At 38.7% G+C, this 18,395-nt stretch overlaps 1 protein-coding gene across 5 annotated transcripts in view; it reads right to left on the minus strand.

Annotated features, from left to right (window-relative positions):
• YLPM1 (YLP motif containing 1) overlaps positions 1 to 18,395 on the minus strand; it is a 73,424-nt gene that overhangs the window by 15,731 nt on the left and 39,298 nt on the right. For all 5 annotated transcript variants that reach the window (XM_050798650.1, XM_050798646.1, XM_050798649.1 and 2 more), the window contains 11 exons: positions 18,198 to 18,318; positions 10,826 to 11,243; positions 10,621 to 10,713; positions 10,203 to 10,398; positions 8,861 to 8,979; positions 7,834 to 7,988; positions 4,051 to 4,113; positions 3,632 to 3,751; positions 3,215 to 3,391; positions 3,045 to 3,128; positions 2,005 to 2,088 (listed from right to left, as the gene is read on the minus strand). In XM_050798650.1, the coding sequence (XP_050654607.1) occupies positions 2,005 to 2,088; positions 3,045 to 3,128; positions 3,215 to 3,391; positions 3,632 to 3,751; positions 4,051 to 4,113; positions 7,834 to 7,988; positions 8,861 to 8,979; positions 10,203 to 10,398; positions 10,621 to 10,713; positions 10,826 to 11,243; positions 18,198 to 18,318 (1,630 nt within the window). The remainder of the gene's footprint in view (positions 1 to 2,004; positions 2,089 to 3,044; positions 3,129 to 3,214; positions 3,392 to 3,631; positions 3,752 to 4,050; positions 4,114 to 7,833; positions 7,989 to 8,860; positions 8,980 to 10,202; positions 10,399 to 10,620; positions 10,714 to 10,825; positions 11,244 to 18,197; positions 18,319 to 18,395) is intronic.

The following is an 18,395-nucleotide window of genomic DNA, read 5'->3' on the forward strand; positions in this document are numbered from 1 at the left end:
CAGGAGGTTGAGGTGAGTATCATTTGAACCCAGGAGTTGAGGTAGCAATGAGCTATGATCATGCCACTGCACTCCAGCCAGGGTAAGAGTCAGACTCTGTCTCAACAATGATAAAAGAGTCAGGGATAACTCCCAGAGTACTGGTTTCAGCAATCAAGTGGTTAGGGTTCTAATCACTAAAACAGAGACTACTAAATGAAAAACAGGTTTGGATAGGTTGAGTTTGAGGTATACTAAGATAACATATATTTTTTGTAGAGAATTTGGAAAATAACAGTAAAAAGAATATTATAAAAATCACCTATACTCCCTCCATTCAGAAACATTACTGTTAAGACAGTCATATAATTCAGTCTAGACTTTATAACATTAATGGCACATAAGTGACAATCTAAGCTACTAGAAAGATTCAGATGATCTATACAGAGGGTACAAAATAAAAACAGAGCCTAGGATGGAGCCCTAAGGGGGCCCTTTTAAAGACTGAGTAGCAAGAGAAGCCAGTGAAAGAGACTGAAAAGAGATAGCCAAAAAAATAAAAGGAAAACCAGAAGAATGTGAATTCACAAAAGCCAAGAGAAAAATATGTTTTTTAAGAAGGTGGGCATGGTCAGCTATATTACATTTGGCTGCAAAATTAATCAATAGGGGAAATAAGAACTGTTCACTGTCACGGAAATCATTAGTGAGAGGGTTGCCAGACAATGTTAGTGGCAGAAATAGGTTGAGGAATGGCACGGGAATTAAAAACACATAAAAGAACAATGATGGCTGGGCATGGTGGCTCATGTCTGTAATCCCAGCACTTTGGGAGGCTGAGGTGGGGAGATTACTTGAGGCCAGGAGTTCAAGACCAGCCTGGCCAACATGGTGAAACCCCGTCTCTACTAAAAATACAAAAATTAGCCAGGCATGGTGGCGCATGCCTGTAGTTTCAGCTACTCAGGATGCTGAGGCAGGAGAATCGCCTGAACCCAGAGGCGGAGGTTGCAGTGAGCCAAGATTATGCCACTGCACTACCGTCTGGGCGACAGAGTGAGACTCCACCTCAAAAAAAAAAAGCATAATGACAATATTGAGTATTAAGAGGTCAAACAAGACAGAAACCTAAAACTGGTAAAAATAGAAAATTTCTCCTTCCATCAAATTAATAATTGATTCAGGCAAGAATTACCAATGAATGAAAATTTGTTGGGGAAAAGATGTTAAGAGTATCTCCCTACAGTTTACTTATCACAAAGAGAAAAAGGTAGAAAAATTTGATGGATACACCTTAACCAAGTAATCAGTGCTTAAATCACTAACAATGAGATAAATTAACACCATATGACTCCTGATGTAAAACACTGAGAGGGCACAGTATCACTTATGTAGCATTCCTGCTAATGTTTAACCTGAACCTAAGCATGTGGAAACAAACAGACAAACTCAAATTAAGGGGCATTCTACAAAACAAGCCTATACTCTTCATAAATTCTTTATCTTTCATGACGATGACAAGGCTGAGAAACTATATTTTATATTAAAGGATTGAATCTTGGATTTTTTTAAATTTCTATAAACCATGTTATAGGGACAACTGGTGAAATGTGAATATAAACTATATGTGAGATAATTCAAGAAATTTAAATTACCTAATATAGTATTTTATCAATACTAAATTTCCTGCATTTGATAACTGTTATCAAATCAAAAGAGAATGTCCTTGTTCTTACAAGATATCTACTGATGTATTTAAAGGTGAAGGTTTACGAGATCTGCAACTTAACTCTCAAATGGTTCCACAAAAATAGTGACATCATTAACAAGAATGTTAATAAGAATATATGCATACAGAGAAAAATGTGGCAAAATATTAACTGTGATCTCAACGAAAGGCATACCAGTAGGTGTTCTTGTATTAATACTATTTATGTAACTTTTCTGTAGATTTTAAGTTTTTCAAAGTAAAAAAGTGAAAATGTAATGTCATTTTGCATTGCGTTTGAACCAAAGGATACTCACCTCTTCAATAGCAGCATCTTGCAGCAAAGAACGAATATCTAGACGCATCATGTGACGAGGTGCAGTTTCCCAGTGATCAGCCATCTATTGAAAAATTCAGATGGTCAAGTTATCTCTGGAAACTACTCAAACACCAAGCAAGCATCCAAGATAAACAACATTTAACAATATTTAAAAATACTGTTAAATATTAATTAAATATTTAATTGTTAAATATTAATTTAATATTGTAAAGTCTAACGGGCTAATTTCTTTTTTTTTTGAGACAGAATCTCGGTCTGTCACCCAGGCTGGAGTGCAGTGGCGCCAACATGGCTCACTGCAGCCTTGACGTGGTGGGCTCAAGTGATCTTCCCACTTCAGCCTCCCCAGTAGTTGGGACCACAGGCACATGACACCATGCCCAGCTAATTTTTGTATTTTTTTGTAGAGACAGGGTTTCGCCATGTTGCCCAGGTTGGTCTCAAACTCCCAGGCTCAAGCGATCCGCCCACCTCAGCCTCCCAAAGTGCTGGGATTACAGGCCTGAGCCACTGCGCCAGGCCATAACAGGCTAATTTCAAGAAGAGCTAGGAAAATAAACAAAGGAAGAGAAACATTTACTAAAGCAGATCGGAAAGTTATTATGAAAAAAAAGGAGATAAACAAGAGCTTCCAGACAAGAGTGCTGGTACAGATAATATGAGGTTTAGAGTACAGTCACACATCACTTAGCAATGGGCATACATTATGAGGAATGGGTCATTAGGCAATTTTGTCATTGTGTGAACATCACAGAGTATACTTACACAAACCTAGATAATAAAGCCTACTGCACATCTAGGTTACAAACTTGTACAGCATGTTAATGTACTGAATACTGTAGGCAACTGCAACACAATGAAGTATTTGTGTATTTAAACATATCTAAACACAGGAAAGGTACAATAAAAATACATTATTATAATCTTATGGGACCACCATATATGCAGTCCTTCCTTAACCAAAACATCATTATGTTGTGCATGATGGTACTCTATTGTTCTGTTTCTTAAAATCACCTTATTTATTTCTTTAAGCTTTCTTCCATGAATATTTCTCTTGCCACAAGTCTGGTTATCTGCACTCATTTCAGCCAAATATACCTAAGCAAGAATGAGTAATAATTAGACAAAGATATATAACATTTACATGACAGCACAAAGTACTTTAAAGTTCTTTAAGTTTCTACCTCAAATCCCTTGGTTTTTGCTGCACTCCAAAACTGGTCAAAGTGCCTAACTCTGTCATTGATGGCATCCAGGATGATAAAGGGAAAAAAGCCATCATCCAGAGTCTTTTTGAAAGTTTTGAACATGCTGGTGCGGTAAGTCTCCTCCATCTCAGCTTCATATTCATATTCCATTACCTAAGGTCCCCCGAAAGAGATATGGAATTAGCAAAAGCAAAGAATCATCCTAAACCTTTTCCTCAGTTAGCATTTGGATAGAGATTACTTTGTAGTCTTTCCTTCACATCCAAGTACTAAAGTACTGTGTTCAGAAAAGAGAGAGGTCCTTGCCCTTAAAAAAGCCACATTTCTCCCCAAACACATTTTCCTTTAAACACTATTAATGAATCAGAATGAGATCTGACATGAATACCATACCTTCTTTTTCACTTTCTTTCCAGAATCTGGATCTTTTTCTTCTTTTTCCACTTCAGTGATAAAGTAATCATCCAGGCTTAGAACTCTGGGTGCAGGTCCTCCAAATTCTACCTCTTTATCCTAAGAATCATATAGTCATGAAGGTTAAAACGAATTTATGGAATAAATTAGTTAATTATCACACCAAAGTTCCCTCTTGTGGCCAAATAATATACAATCTTCTGGTGGTTTCAAATCAAGCTGAGGCAAAATGTTTCTCTGAGTAGATAAAAATATATATGGGACAACATCTACCACATGGGCCAACTCTAATGGACCAAATGGAAGACAATTCTACTGGTATTATGTTGCCTGTTATTAATAAGAAGGCAAGTGACTACTAACACAAGCAGCTGATTTTTCAGCTTCCCCATACTCACTCGAATAAGTTTTGCAACATGTGTCTTTCCACTGCCAGGTAATCCTCTCATTATAACAACAATCTGAAACAGAATAGACGAAAAAAAAAATCACTCAGAGAAAAGTTTCTGCAATGAGATAATAGTTAACAATGACCTACTATTTTCCAGGATAGACTATACAATAGGCCATGAAACAAATCTTAATAAATTTGAAAGGATAGAAATAATACAAAGTATGTTTTTGGACCACAGTGGAATGAAATTGGAAATTAATAGTAAGAAAATGTTAGAGAAACTCACAAATATGTGAAAATTAAACAACATACTCCTAAATAATCAATGAATCAAAGAAGAAATGAAGAAGAACCAGAAATTAAGAGAAGCCAGAAACCAGGAGGAGCCAAAAACCAGAAGGAACCAGAAAATACTCTGAGATGAATGAAAACAACACAACATACCAAAGCTTACAGGATACAGCTAAAGCAGTGCTTAAAAGGAAATTGATAGCTATAAATGCCTATAGTAAGAAAGATAGGTCTCAAATCAATAACTTAACCATCCACTTTAAGACACTTGAAAAAGAAGAGCAAACTAAAGAAACAGAGGAAAGAAATAATAAAGATTAAAGCAGAAGTTAATAAAATAGAAAACAGAAAAACAAAAGAAAAAATCAATACAACCAAACAGTGGCAGTGGTTCTTTAAAAAGACCAACTTTGGGAAGACGCGGTGGCTCACGCCTGTAATCCCAACACTTTGGAAGGACGAGGCGGGCGGATCACGAGCTCAGGAGATGGAGACTATCCTGGCTAATGTGGTGAAACCCTGTCTCTACTAAAAATACAAAAAATTAGCCAGGTGTGGTGGCGGACGCCTGTAGTCCCAGCTACTCAGGAAGCTGAGGCAGGAGAATGGCATGAACCCAGGAGGTGGAGCTTGCAGTGAGTCGAGATTGCGCCACTGCACTCCAAATAAAAGTCGGTCTTTTTTCTTTTTTTTTTTGAGATGGAGTCTTGCTCTGTCACTAAGGCTGGAGTGCAGTGGCACAATCTTGGCTCTTTGCAACCTCTGCCTCCTAGGTTTGAGCGATTCTAATGCCTCAGCCTCCCAAGCAGCTGGGATTACAGGTGCCTGCCACCACACCCAGCTAATTTTTGTGTCTTTATGGGGTTTCACCATGTTGTGCAGGCTGGTCTTGAACTCCTGGTCTCAAGTGATCCACCCACCTCAGCCTTCCAAAGTATTGGAATGACAGGCGTGAGCCACCACGCCTGGCTAAGACCAACAAAATTTTTGAACTCTTACCTAAACTGAATAGAAAAAAAAGAAGATTCAAATTACCAGAATCAGAAATGAAAGCTGGGCTCAGCGGCGTGTGCCTATAATCCCAGTTCCTCAGGAGGCTGAGGTAGGAGGGTCACTTGAGCCCAGGAGTGCAACCCCAGCCTGGGCAACAGTGAGACTCCGCCTCAAGTAAAAAAGAAATGAAAGAGGGGACATTACTACCAACCTTATAGAAATAAAAAAGATTACAAAGGAATACTATGAACAATTGTATGCCAACAAATTAAGTAATTTAGGTGAAACAGACAAATTCCTGGAAAGACGCAGACTACTAAAATTTACTCAAGAACAAATAAACAATCTGAATAGACCTATAACAAGTGAAGAATCTAAGACAGTAATTTTAAAAAACTACACACAAACAAAAGCACAAGCCTGGATGACTTCATCACTGAATTCACCAAACATTTAAATACCAACTCTTCACAAAGTCTTCAAAAACACAGAATATGAAGGAATAATTTCTAACTTACTTTATGAGGCCAGCATTACACCAAACCACATACAGACAAGAAAACTACAATATCTCCTATGAATATGGATACAAAAATCCTCAACAACGTATTAGCAAGCTGAATCCAGCAACATATAAAAATTATTATACACCATGACCAAGTGGGATTTATCCCAGGAATGCAAGTTAACATATGAAATCAATTAATGTAACACATCATATCAACAGACTAAAAACCAAAATCACATGATCATCTCAACTGACACAAAAAAAGCATTCAACAAATCCAACATCCTCTTACGATAAAAACATTCCACAAACTAGGAATAGAAGGGAACTTTCTCAACCTAATAAAGTGCATCTACAAAAAAATTCCACAGTAATGGTGAAAGATTGTATGTTTTCTCTCTAAGATCAGAAACAGGACAAGAATGTCTACTCTTGCCATGTCTATTCAACACTGCACTGGAGGTTCTAGCCAGGGCAATTAGGCAATAAATAAAAGGCATTCAATTGAGAAAGAAAGAAGTAAAAGTATATTTGCAGATGCCATGATCTTATATGTAGAAAACCTTAAGAATCCACTAAAAATCTATTAAAAGTAATAAATGAATTCAGTGGTATTGCAGGATACAAGATGAATAAACAAGAATAAACCATATTTCCATATATTTGCAATAAACAATCCCAAAATGAAATTAAGCCATCAATAATAACTTTACGACAAGGTACTACGTTCACTATTTGGGTGACAGGCTCTTTAGAAACCCAAACTCCACGCCAGGCACGGTGGCTCAAGCCTGTAATCCCAGCACTTTGGGAGGCCGAGATGGGCAGATCATGAGGTCAGGAAATCAAGACCATCCTGGCTAACATGGTGAAACCCCGTCTCTACTAAAAAATACAAAAAACTAGCCAGGCGAGGTGCCGGGCACCTGTAGTCCCAGCTACTTGGGAGGGTGAGGCAGGAGAATGGCGTGAACCCGGGAGGCAGAGCTTGCAGTGAGCTGAGATCTGGCCACTGCACTCCAGCCTGGGCAACAGAGCAAGACTCCGTCTCAAAAAAAAAAAAAAAAAAAAAAAAAAAAAGAACCCCAAACTCCAGCATTACACAAAATACCCATGTAATGAACCTGCACATGTATCCTGAATCCATAATTAAAAAATAAATAAATAAATGTGAATGTATTAAACAATCCAATCAAAAGGCAGAGATTGTCAGACTGTATTAAAAAACATGATCCGTTGTGTCCTAGAGTCAGAAATAGGAATCTGAATTTTGAGAGTGATTAGGGAGTTACCCTTGCAGGGATGGTGAAGAAATGTCAGAAATAAAGGGAACCTGAATGGAAAAAAAAAAAAAAGATCCAACCATAGGCATACTACAGGAGACACACTTTACATTAAAAGACACAAACAGAATGAAAGTAAGGAAATGGTAAAAGATTTATCACGCAAAGAGCAACCACAGGAAAGGTCAAGTAGCTATATATTAATAGCAGGCAAAAAGACTTTAAAACAGGAATCTATTAATTCTGTATATATAGAATGGGAATATCTGGCTGAAATCTCCAGTACCAGTTAATTCAAATGGGAGTCAGTCTAACTACTCTGTAATACAGGACAAATTTAAAAGAATGCACACATTTGGAGGTCACTAGGAAATTAAGCCTAAGCTAATCAAGTCTCCTAATTCTCCCTTTCTATTCCACATACCATAAAACCAAATCCACTTTTCCTCTCTTCAACATGCAATTAATTGAGGTCTCATGAATATGTTTTAAAATTCAACATGTTTTTTGTCAAATACTTTAGTGATAAATTCTTGAAGATTCTATAGTGTAGGCCATTTATGAGATTATATGGTGATTTAGAGATAGTAAAATGCCTTGAACCTGATATTATTACTACGTTGCAGAAAAGTAAAGAAATTCTTTTCAGGATATTAACAAGATCTCTTATCTTCTGGTTTGCATGAAGATGAATCAACTTCATAGGACTCACTCTCTCAGGTCTGCTCTCCCGGCCCGGTGGTTTCAAAATATCATCCACATTCTTTGATTCAGGCTTCTTCTCGACCCGTGGAGCTGGAGGTGGCTGGTGGCTCAGTGAAGGAGCTGGCAGAGCCATTCGCTCCTCAGGATAAGTCCTACGTTCTCCTAGGATTCCAGCAGTTGAACAAAATTACTATTTGTATAGTAATTATTTTGAAATTCAACTCTCCCCACACATCTCCTAAGGTAATATAATTCAAACCAAGTCCAATGATTTTGGGGCCACTTTTAACTTTAATTAGAGAAAATTTAAGGTAATGTAAAATCTACTGAAGTCAAGAAAATGAGAAGATTTAAGTATGATTTCAGGCAAATAGAATGTTCTGCAAAACACTGAATTCATCCTTGTTTTGGTGTTAAATGTAGGAAAGTTAAGCAACAGGACATGGAAGAATAATAAATGCTTTGCTGGACAGTCCTAAGTTCTGTAACTTCTGCTTTATAGTTTTAAGAATAAGAGTTATACCATCTTAGGAGAGCGTGTTCCTATAAATAGGTATGAGTTTCTAGTTTAAGTATAAATCATAGCAGTGAAAAACTAAAAGCAACCTAAATACCTAACAATAAGGGTCTTGGTCTTATATTTTATCCACTCAATGGAATGTCACAGGGCCATTAATAAAATAGGTTTACATATAAAAAATGTGTATGGTGCAATATCAATCAGAACAATCATGATAAATTGTATTATTATACTTCGATTACAACTTCAAAAATATGTCTGTAAAGAATGAGAGGAAATCTACAAAATTATAAGAGCTATAGTATTGTAGGTAGTGAGATTATTAGTAATTTTGTTTCTACTTTGTTTTAAAAATAAACATGTTTTATTTCATTAATTACATTGCTATTTTTTATGACAATGCCACTAGCTCTAAGAAATCTGTGAATACATTTTACTCTAAAAGCTTAAATCCATAGCATCTCCCATACTTTACATTCTCAACATCCTTGTAGTTAATAAGGCATCACTCTACCTCCAAACATGGATGGTCCTTCATAGACTGGTCGGTCAGACTTCCGGTCATAGGATGGTCTATCAAAACCCCCTCTTCTGGAAGAGGAATGGTCTTTTTTGTCTCGATATGACTGAGCTCTAGAAGGTGTAATAGGAAGTGCTTCAGCAAATAAAACATATTTGGAGGTCTCTGCTTTATAATGCAACAGCATTATCTGCCCAATTTTCTCTATAGGCAGGTACTTCACACAGTCAACGTTTACTTTTTTTTTGAGATGGGGGTGTTACTTTGTCAACCAGGCTGAAATGTAGTGGCATGATCTCGGCTCACTGCAGCCTTGATTTCCAGTGTTCAAGCAATCCTCCAATCTCAGCCTCCTGAGTAGCTGGGACTATGGGCACACACAACCACACCCGGCCAACTTTTGTTATTTTTTGTAGAGATGGGGTTTTGCCATGTTGGCCAGGCTGGTCTCGAACTCCTGAGCTCAAAAGATCCACTTGCCTTGGCCTCCCAAAGTGCTAGGATTACATGCGTGAGCCACTGCACCCGGCCAATATTTACATTTTGACTTCGCTTTTTCATTTAGATTTACTGTATATACATATATCTAAAAAGTTCATGGGAAAGCTGGACATGATGGCTCACGCCTATAATCCCAGCACTTTGGAAGGCCAAGGCAGGTGGATCACTTGAGCTCAGGAGTTTGCGACCAGCCTGGGCAACATGGCGAAACCACATCTTCACCAAAAATACAAAAAAAAAAAAAAAAAAAAAATCAGCCAGGCATGGTGGCACATGCCTGCGGCCCCGGGTACTCAGGAGACTGAGGTGGGAAGATCACTTGAGCCCAGGAGGTGGAGGCTACAGTGAGCTGAGACTGCGCCACTGCATTCCAGCCTGGGTGACAGACTGAGAGAGACCCCGTCTCCATACAAAATAGTAATAAATAAATAAATAAATAAATAAATAAATAGTTCATGGGCTTGTCCCCCTTTCCCTTCTCCTTGGCTGGCTGCCAGAATGCCCTTAGGTATAATAATAATAATAACAATAATAAATAAAAAGCTCATGAACTGCAAAAATAAATTGCTTGCCCACTGAGTATGACTGCACCTTTATTGACAATACCATTTCCATTCCTTTCTGGCTATCTCCATCTCCCATTTAATTCTCTGGAATTCAAGCTACCAAGTCAAGGACCTACTTTCCTGAAAACTGGTCCAGAATTGTTCTTCCCCCTCCAAATTACATATACACATGCATGAGAAAAATATGTTACTTATTAAATTTTTCTTAAACTTTTACTGTTAAGTATATAGTAATTTGCACATCTAGCAAAGATTGTTTTATAGCATACCTATCATCTCGGGGTCGGCGTTCTCTGTCAAATCGATCCCGGTCATAGTCAATAACACCACGATCCCGGTCTCGATCTCTATGTGTCTCACGATCCCTTTTAAAATCTCGATGATCTGTTATGACATTACTTTGACGATCAAAATAAGGCTCACGATCTCTTTCTCTATCATAACGATCACGTTGGCCTGCATGCTCTATAAAAACAATTAATACAACATAACTATATCCCTCTTATGAAATAAAAGCAGAAAAGTATAAATCTAACTTCAGAGCTGGTATAAATTTTTGCCCTAAATTCAACTTAAGAATCTTTTAGCTATATTAAATGAAGGCTCAGATAATCTCATCAAAAGGAAAATAATGTGGTAATTAGGCCTTAAAATGTTTAAAAATACTGACCTCTCCAGGAATCCTACCTGTCTCAAAAGTTGATCTTTCAGGTAGTGGATCTGGGCGCAGAGTTATTCTTTCTCCATAAGGTATCTGTTCAACTTTATTAGTGGATATATCTGGTAAACAAAATCAGAGATAAAGCACTGTAAGAGTGAAGCTTGAGAAAGCTAAAGCTGAAGCTAACAATTCCTGTAGAGTCCCAAATACAAGTTCACTATCACTACTCACCTCGGCCATGGCCATAATCAACAGTCTGTTGCACTGGTGGTGGCTTGGACATTGGTGGCATACCCATAGGCACTGGGCCAGGAGGGGGAATGGAAGAGTGAACAGGTGGGGGTGGTAATACTGGAGCAGATGGAATTGCTGCAGTTTCTGACTTAAATTCTGAATTCAGTCCTTGTTCATCATTTGTATCCCAGAGCCCATAGAAAGAATCTTCATCCCATCGTTCCTGTTCTACAGCTGATGTTTGTGGCTTTATCACTGGAGGAGGAGGAGGTAGAGGGGGAGGAGGTGGAGGTGGTGGTATTGGGACAGGCGGCCTGGTCACAGGAACAGATGATCTTGCTGGTGGAGCAGAGGGTCTTACAATTGAACCTGGTGGTTTGCCCATAGGAGGGGGAGGTCTATAGGACCCTGGAGGCTAGAGAATAGAATAAACAGCTTAGCGAACAAGCATACCACTATGTTTTTACAGATTAGTGGAAATTAAAATCTGGTTCTCAATTTATAAGAAAAAAGTTAACACCTTGGACTCATTCAAAGTTTTGTGCTTCAGAACATACCATCAAAAAAAAAAAAAAAAAAAAAAAATTAGGACAAGCCACAGAAAGGGAGAAAACATAGGCAAATCTTATATTTGATAAAGAACTTGAATTCAGAATATACAAAACACTTAAACTCAGTAAGACAAATCATAAAAAAAAAAAAAAAAAAAAAAAAACTATGGCCCAAAGATGTGAATAGATATTTCTCCAAAGAAAATATACAAATGCCCAATGAGCACATGAAAAGATGCTCAACATCATTAGTCACTAGGGAAACGCAAATTAAAATCCCAATGAGATACCATTTTCATACGCACTGGAATGGCTATAATTAATAAGAGAGACAAAAACAAATGATGGCAAGGATATAGGAAAGAAAAACCCTTTTAGATTGCTAGTGGGAATAAATGGCGCCACTATAGAAAATGGTTTGCCAATTTCTCTCAAGAAGCCAAACTTTTTTTTTTTTTTTTTTTGAGATGGAATTTCGCTCTTGTTGCCCAGGCTGGAGTGCAATGGCGCAATCTTGGCTCACTGCAACCTCTGCCTCCCAGGTTCAAGCGATTCTCCTGCCTCAGCCTCCTGAGTAACTGAGAGGGCCTGTAGGCACCTGCTACCAGCCCAGCTAATTTTTTGTATTTTTAGTAGAGACGGGGTTTCACTATGTTGGCCAGGCTGGTCTCGAACTCCTGACCTCAGGCAATCCACCCACTTCAGCCTCCCAAAATGCTGGGATTACAGGCATGAGCCACCGCGCCCGGCCAAACATAAATTTATCACATGGCTCAGCAATTTCATTTCTAGGTATCTATCCAAGAAAAATAAAAACATATGTCCATCCAAAGACTTGCACACAAATATTCATAGCCATACTATTCAACAACCCTGATGTCCATCAACTGGTGAATGGTTAAACAAAATGTGGTATATTCATGCAACAGGTTACAAATAAAAAGAAATTTAAAAAGCAGTAAAAAGAAATGAAGTACTGAGTCATGTTACAACATGGATAAACTTTGAAAAGAAGATAGACACGAAAGACTACATATTATATAATTCATTTATATGAAATGCCCAGAAAGGCAAATCTATATAGACAGAAAGTGCTGGGACTAGGGTAGGAATGAGGATTAACTAACTATAAACTGGTGCAGTGATCTTACAGGGGTAATGAAAATGTTTTAAACTTTCCATACTTCAAATTAGGGTGGTAGCCACATAAGATTCAAATGTCCCAGGTCAATACCAAAACTACAGAACTTCTGTAGGTGGTGTCCCACCAGTAATTTAAAATTTAAAAAAATAGGCTGGGCGCGGTGGCTCAAGCCTGTAATCCCAGCACTTTGGGAGGCCGAGACGGGCAGATCACGAGGTCAGGAGATCAAGACCATCCTGGCTAACACAGTCAAACCCCGTCTCTACTAAAAAATCCAAAAAACTAGCCAGGCAAGGTGGTGGGCGCCTGTAGTCCTAGCTACTCGGGAGGCTGAGGCAGAAGAATGGCGTAAACCCGGGAGGCGGAGCTTGCACTGAGCTGAGATCCGGCCACTGCACTCCAGCCTGGGTGACAGAGCGTGATTCCGTCTCAAAAAAAAAAAAAAAAAAAAAAAAACCCTCCATGAATTATTCTGATTTATACCCCTTGGTTAAGAACTATCTTCCTACTCTCAGTGTGCAGGAAGGAGAGAAATGAATAAATAAATAAGAACTATCTTCCTACTGTAGAGACCTATCTCCTCCACAAAAACAGTAAATTTTCAGTGAGAGAAATCCTAGATAGCCTCCATACTTCTGTTCCTTTCAGTTATCTGGTTGATAACAGTAGTCTGTGGTAAAGCTGAGATGAACAGAGAACATGAGTTCTATGAAACAACAAAATTAACTAAATGAACATCTAGTAATCTAAGGAGTGCCACTGTTGTGTGCCCTGCTTACATTTGTTTTCCCAAAGCATCACCAGGTGCCATCAGAAATGTCTATGACAGAGATGGCGGGACTTCTTAGCAGATAGGTCCTAATCACTCAATACTGAAACCCAGTTGCCACATACATTTTATTTTTATTCTTTCTTTGGTAAAGATTGGGTCTTGCTATGTTGCCCAGGCTGGTCTTGAACTCCAGACCTCAAGTAATCTTGCCTCAGCCTCCCAAAGCGCTGGGATTACAGGTGTGAGCCACCATGCCTAGTCTCTATTTTAATCTTCGTAAGCGTGATTCAAACACTTATTTCCCATTTCTTAGTTCACTGTGTCTGGCTGGTTTGGTTTTTTGTTTTGTTTTGGTTTTTGTTTTTTTGTTTTGGTGTGGTTTTTTACTTCTCTGTTATACTAGGATGTTTTCTCTTTATTGACAGCTATTTTAGACCCCGGAGAACTCACAATATACATTATTTATATATTTGCCCATATATAGGCAGTACTTTAAAAATAAACCTTCTGAATAATAAAATGGAGTTGACTAATATGGAAGGAACATTACTGACTGGAGGTAACTACTGGCTACAGTTAAATACAAATGGCTATTACCTAAAGGTAAACTTTTAATTAAAGTATGGCATGGTAAACTTTAAGAAAATGCCAATACAGGATGAAGCTATTCTGTCTGGGCATATCTATCAAGACAAGTTTTAAATATCTTAAGATCTCATAGAAGTATACTTATAAATTTTTTTAAAGTGCTTTCTCCATTCTATATAGTGAGTAAAAGATACATTTTTTAAAAGTATTGTTGATATGAGAAAGGGTTAATATTTATATTATATTAAGGATAATGAGTTAATTTAAAAAAAAAAAACCTGACTCAAACAGATAAATGGGTGAAGGACACTAACAGAATTTCTGTAAGAGGAAAGTATAATTAACAAATATGGGAAAATATTCATGTTCACTAGTAATCAAAAATGCTGTATTAAAATTATTAAATATACCAAAAATATGAAGTAGCTAATGCTTACAACGCTATAGTATAGATGTTATGCAACTATTTTTTTTCATTTATTTATATGGTTTTTGAGACAGAGTCTCACTCTTGTTGCCCAGGCTGGAGTATAGTGGCGCTATCTGCAACCTCCGCCTCTCAGGTTCAAGCAATTCTCCTGCCTCAGTCTCCTTAGTAGCTGGGATTACAGGCGCACACCACCATGCCTGGCTAATTTTTGTATTCTTAGTAGAGACAAGGTTTCACCATGTTGGTCAAGCTGATCTTGAACTCCTGACCTCAGGTGATGCACCTAAGACAGAGTCTCCCAGGTTCAAGTGATTCTCCTGCCTCAGTCTCATGAGTAACTAGGATTATAGGCACATGCCACCAAGCCTGGCTAATTTTTGTATTTTTAGTAGAGACAGGGTTTCACCATGTTGGCCAGGCTGGTCTCGAACTCCAGACCTCATGTGATCCACCTGCCTCAGCTTCCCAAAGTGCTGGCATTGCAGGTATGACCCACTGCGCATGGCCATTATACAACTATTATAGACAACTGTTTGGCTATGTGACAGGAATCATTTAAAAAGTATGCTTATTCTGGGCCAGGTGTGGTGGCTCATGCCTGTAATCCTAGCACTTTGGGAGGCTGAGGCAGGTGGATCACCTGAGGTCAGGAGTTTGAAACACGCCTAGCCAACATGGTGAAACCCTGCCTCTATTAAAAATACAAAAAATTTAGCCAGGTGTGGTGGCGGGCACCTGTAATCCCAGCTACTCAAGAGGCTGAGGCAGGAGAATCACTTGAACCTAGGAGGTAGATATTGCAGTGAGCTGAGATTGCGCCACTGTACTCCAGCCTGGGTGACAGACTACACTCGGTTTAAAAAAAAAAAAGTATGCTTATTCTTTGACTGAAGTATACCACTTTGGGACTTTAAAACCACTGTTGGCTGGGTGCAGGGGCTCATACCTGTAATCCCAGCACTTTGGGAGGCCAAGGTGTGAGGATCACTTAAGTCCAGGAGTTTGAGACCAGCCTGGGCAACAATGCAAGACACTGTCCCTACTAACAAATTTTTTTTTGTTAATTAGCCAGGCGTAGTGGTGTGTGCCTGTAGTTCCAGTTACTCAGGAAGCTGAGGTGGGAGAGTCACTTGAGCCCAGGAGTTTGAGGCTCCAGTGAGCTATGACTGTACCACTGTATTCTAGCATCCCAGGCAACAGAGCAAAAAAAAAAAAAAAAAAAAAAAAAAAAAGAGACAAAACAAAAACATAAAATTTACTCCTAAGAAGTTATCTGCTGGGTGCAGTGGCTCATGCCTATAATCCCAGTACTTTCGGAGGCCGAGGCAGGTGGATTACCTGAGGTCAGGAGTTCAAGACCAGCCTGGCCAATTGGTAAATCCCTGTCTCTACTAAAATTACAAAAAATTTAGCCGGGCGTGGTGGCAGGCACCAGTAATCCCAGCTACTTGGAAGCCAGGGCAGGAGAATCGCTTGAACCCAGGAGGCGGAGGTTTCAGTGAGCTGAAATCATGCCACTGCACTCCAGCCTGGGCAACAGAGTGAGACTCCATCTCAAAAAAAAAAAAAAGAAAAGGAGTTATCTAAAATAAGAACCCAATAGGGTAATATTAAGAGAACAGTGGAAGATTAGAAACAAATTCAAACAGAAATTGAATTAATTCAATAAATTATTATAAATCAAAAAATAATACAGCATATAACAATATGGAAAGATGATTATGATTTGTTAAGCAAATAAAGCAGAAATGTGTATGTACAATCTGGCGTTTCTACTATTTACTAAGACATGCAAAGATGAAAGATATAGTTCTTATCTTATGGACTCAATTTAGAAGGAAAGACAGACAAGAAAACAGACAATCAAAATGCAACATGATAAAGATGACAATAGAGACTAGTACAAGATGTTACAGGGTATGTATGAGGGTAACTGCCTTACATAGGTGGAAGAAAAGATACTAGAGCTGAGTTCTAAAAGATAAACAAGCATTAGTCAGTTGCAGGAGGGGATGGGAAGGCAAAGAAAAGACTCTAGGCTTAGAGAACAACATGCATACGCAAAGGAATGAAGAAGTAAAAGAATCTAGCATAGCCACAAAATTGTTAACTAGCTCTATGTGGAGGGAAAATGAAGCATCAGAGAGTGGAGTAGCAAGCAATGGTCAGCAGAGGTCAGGCCAGCTTAGGAAGAACAAGAAAGTCATGCAAGAGATTCTAAATTTCATCCTGAAGGCATGGGAGAACACTGAAGAGTTTTAAAGCCAGGTAGCCACATGGTGAGATTTGTTTTAGAATGTCCATCTGGCCATAAATCACATCAATGCTGCCTGAAGTGGAGTGTAGGGGTAGTCCCAACTACAAAAGGGCATGAACTTTTTAGGGTGATGACAACTTTTTTTTTTTTTTTTGAGATGGAGTTTTGCTCGTTGCCCAGGCTGGAGTGCAATGGCGCGATGTCGGCTCACTGCAACCTCCACCTCCCGAGTTCAAGTGATTCTCCTGTCTTGGCCTCCCGAGTAGATGGGATTATAGACATGCACCACCGCACCCGGCTAATTTTGTATTTTTAGTAGAGCCAGGGTTTCTCCATGTTGGTCAGGCTGGTTTCAAACTCCCGACCTCAGGTGATCCACCTGCCTTGGCCTCCCAAAGTGCTGGGATTACAGGTGTGAGCCACCGCACTTGGCCGAGAATTTTTTTATCTTTGGGTATACATCTGTGAAAAACTCGAACTATAGGCTTAAAATGGGTATAATTATACTTGAGAATTTGATTCAAAGGAGGTAAAATCAATCAGCAGAATGGTTATGGCAGGGTAGGACATGGGCAAGATGGAGGGCTGATTTTCAGGTTTCAAGTTAGCGTGACTAGGTGATAATGAGAAAAAAGACAATTTAATGGGGTATAATGAGCCCCATTTTGAACATGCTGCATTTGACAGGAGTCACATTCACAGACAGAAACCCTGCAGACAGGTAGATGCATACAAAGATCAAGAGATCCAGTCTGGGGAGTCAACAACACTATGGTGGTTGCTGATGTCAACAACTATGTCTTACTGTTAAGTATTAGACCAGGATGGAAGGGAACACTGAGAAATGAAAAGTGTTAATTTGATGAAATGGTTCAGTAGAGGTTCAGTAGAGCTCTTTTCTCCATTATGCTGTCATAAAACTACTTGCAAGATAACATTTAAAACATTTGAAAAGCCCATTACTGGTTTAAAGGTAAAATAACAAAAACAAAAGGAGTTCTGGCATGCTCTTGGGAAAAAAAAGGAGAACTTAATTACTCAAGTCTTTAACATAAACACCCCTTTTCATACTGCCTGAACAGTTCTGAATGTACTGGGCGATGGTATTTCCCCATCTGAAGGACTAGTAGCCTGAAGAGGTAGGAAGCATCAAGAGGCCCACATCCAGCTCTGCCTAGATGGAAAACAGGACTTTTTTTTTTTTTTTTTGGGTAGAGATGGGGGTCTCACCATCTTGCGCAGGCTGGTGTCAAACTCCTGGGCTCAAGCAATCCTCTTGCCTTAGCCTCCCAAAGTGCTAGAATTACAGGTGTAAGCCACTATGTCCAGCCAACAGGACTATTTTAACATAAAAAATTATTAGCAAAATTCTACCATTTTGTGAACAGAAGCTATGTAGTTCAGGTGTACTTGGTATACTTATCAAAATCTGGGGAAAAGGAGCATCTCTGCCACACTTTTGAACATGCTTTTAAGGTGTTCAAAGTTCAATTACCATAAACTTTTAAGTTTCCAAAATTTACATTTTATAGAGGAAACTTGTATTTATTCAATTTTTTAAAAAATCAAACATAGAAACATACAAAGTAGAAACCATTTCATTTTCTGAGCACACATTCTCCCATACCGGATACATTCCAGGTCTTGAAGATGTATTCTGCAATCTTGATTCCTGAGGTGGTAGATGGTCAGCCATCTGTGGCTCAGACCCAAAGTCTTTCATCTTTTGAAGCTGTTCTTTCTGTTCCCTGCAAACAAATAAAATTGACATAGTCCATAAAGCATGCTTATTCCATTCCTAAGTGACTACAATTAATATTTAATT

Source organism: Macaca thibetana, chromosome 7 (assembly GCF_024542745.1).
Source record: "Macaca thibetana thibetana isolate TM-01 chromosome 7, ASM2454274v1, whole genome shotgun sequence".
NCBI classification, from domain to species: Eukaryota; Metazoa; Chordata; class Mammalia; order Primates; family Cercopithecidae; genus Macaca; species Macaca thibetana.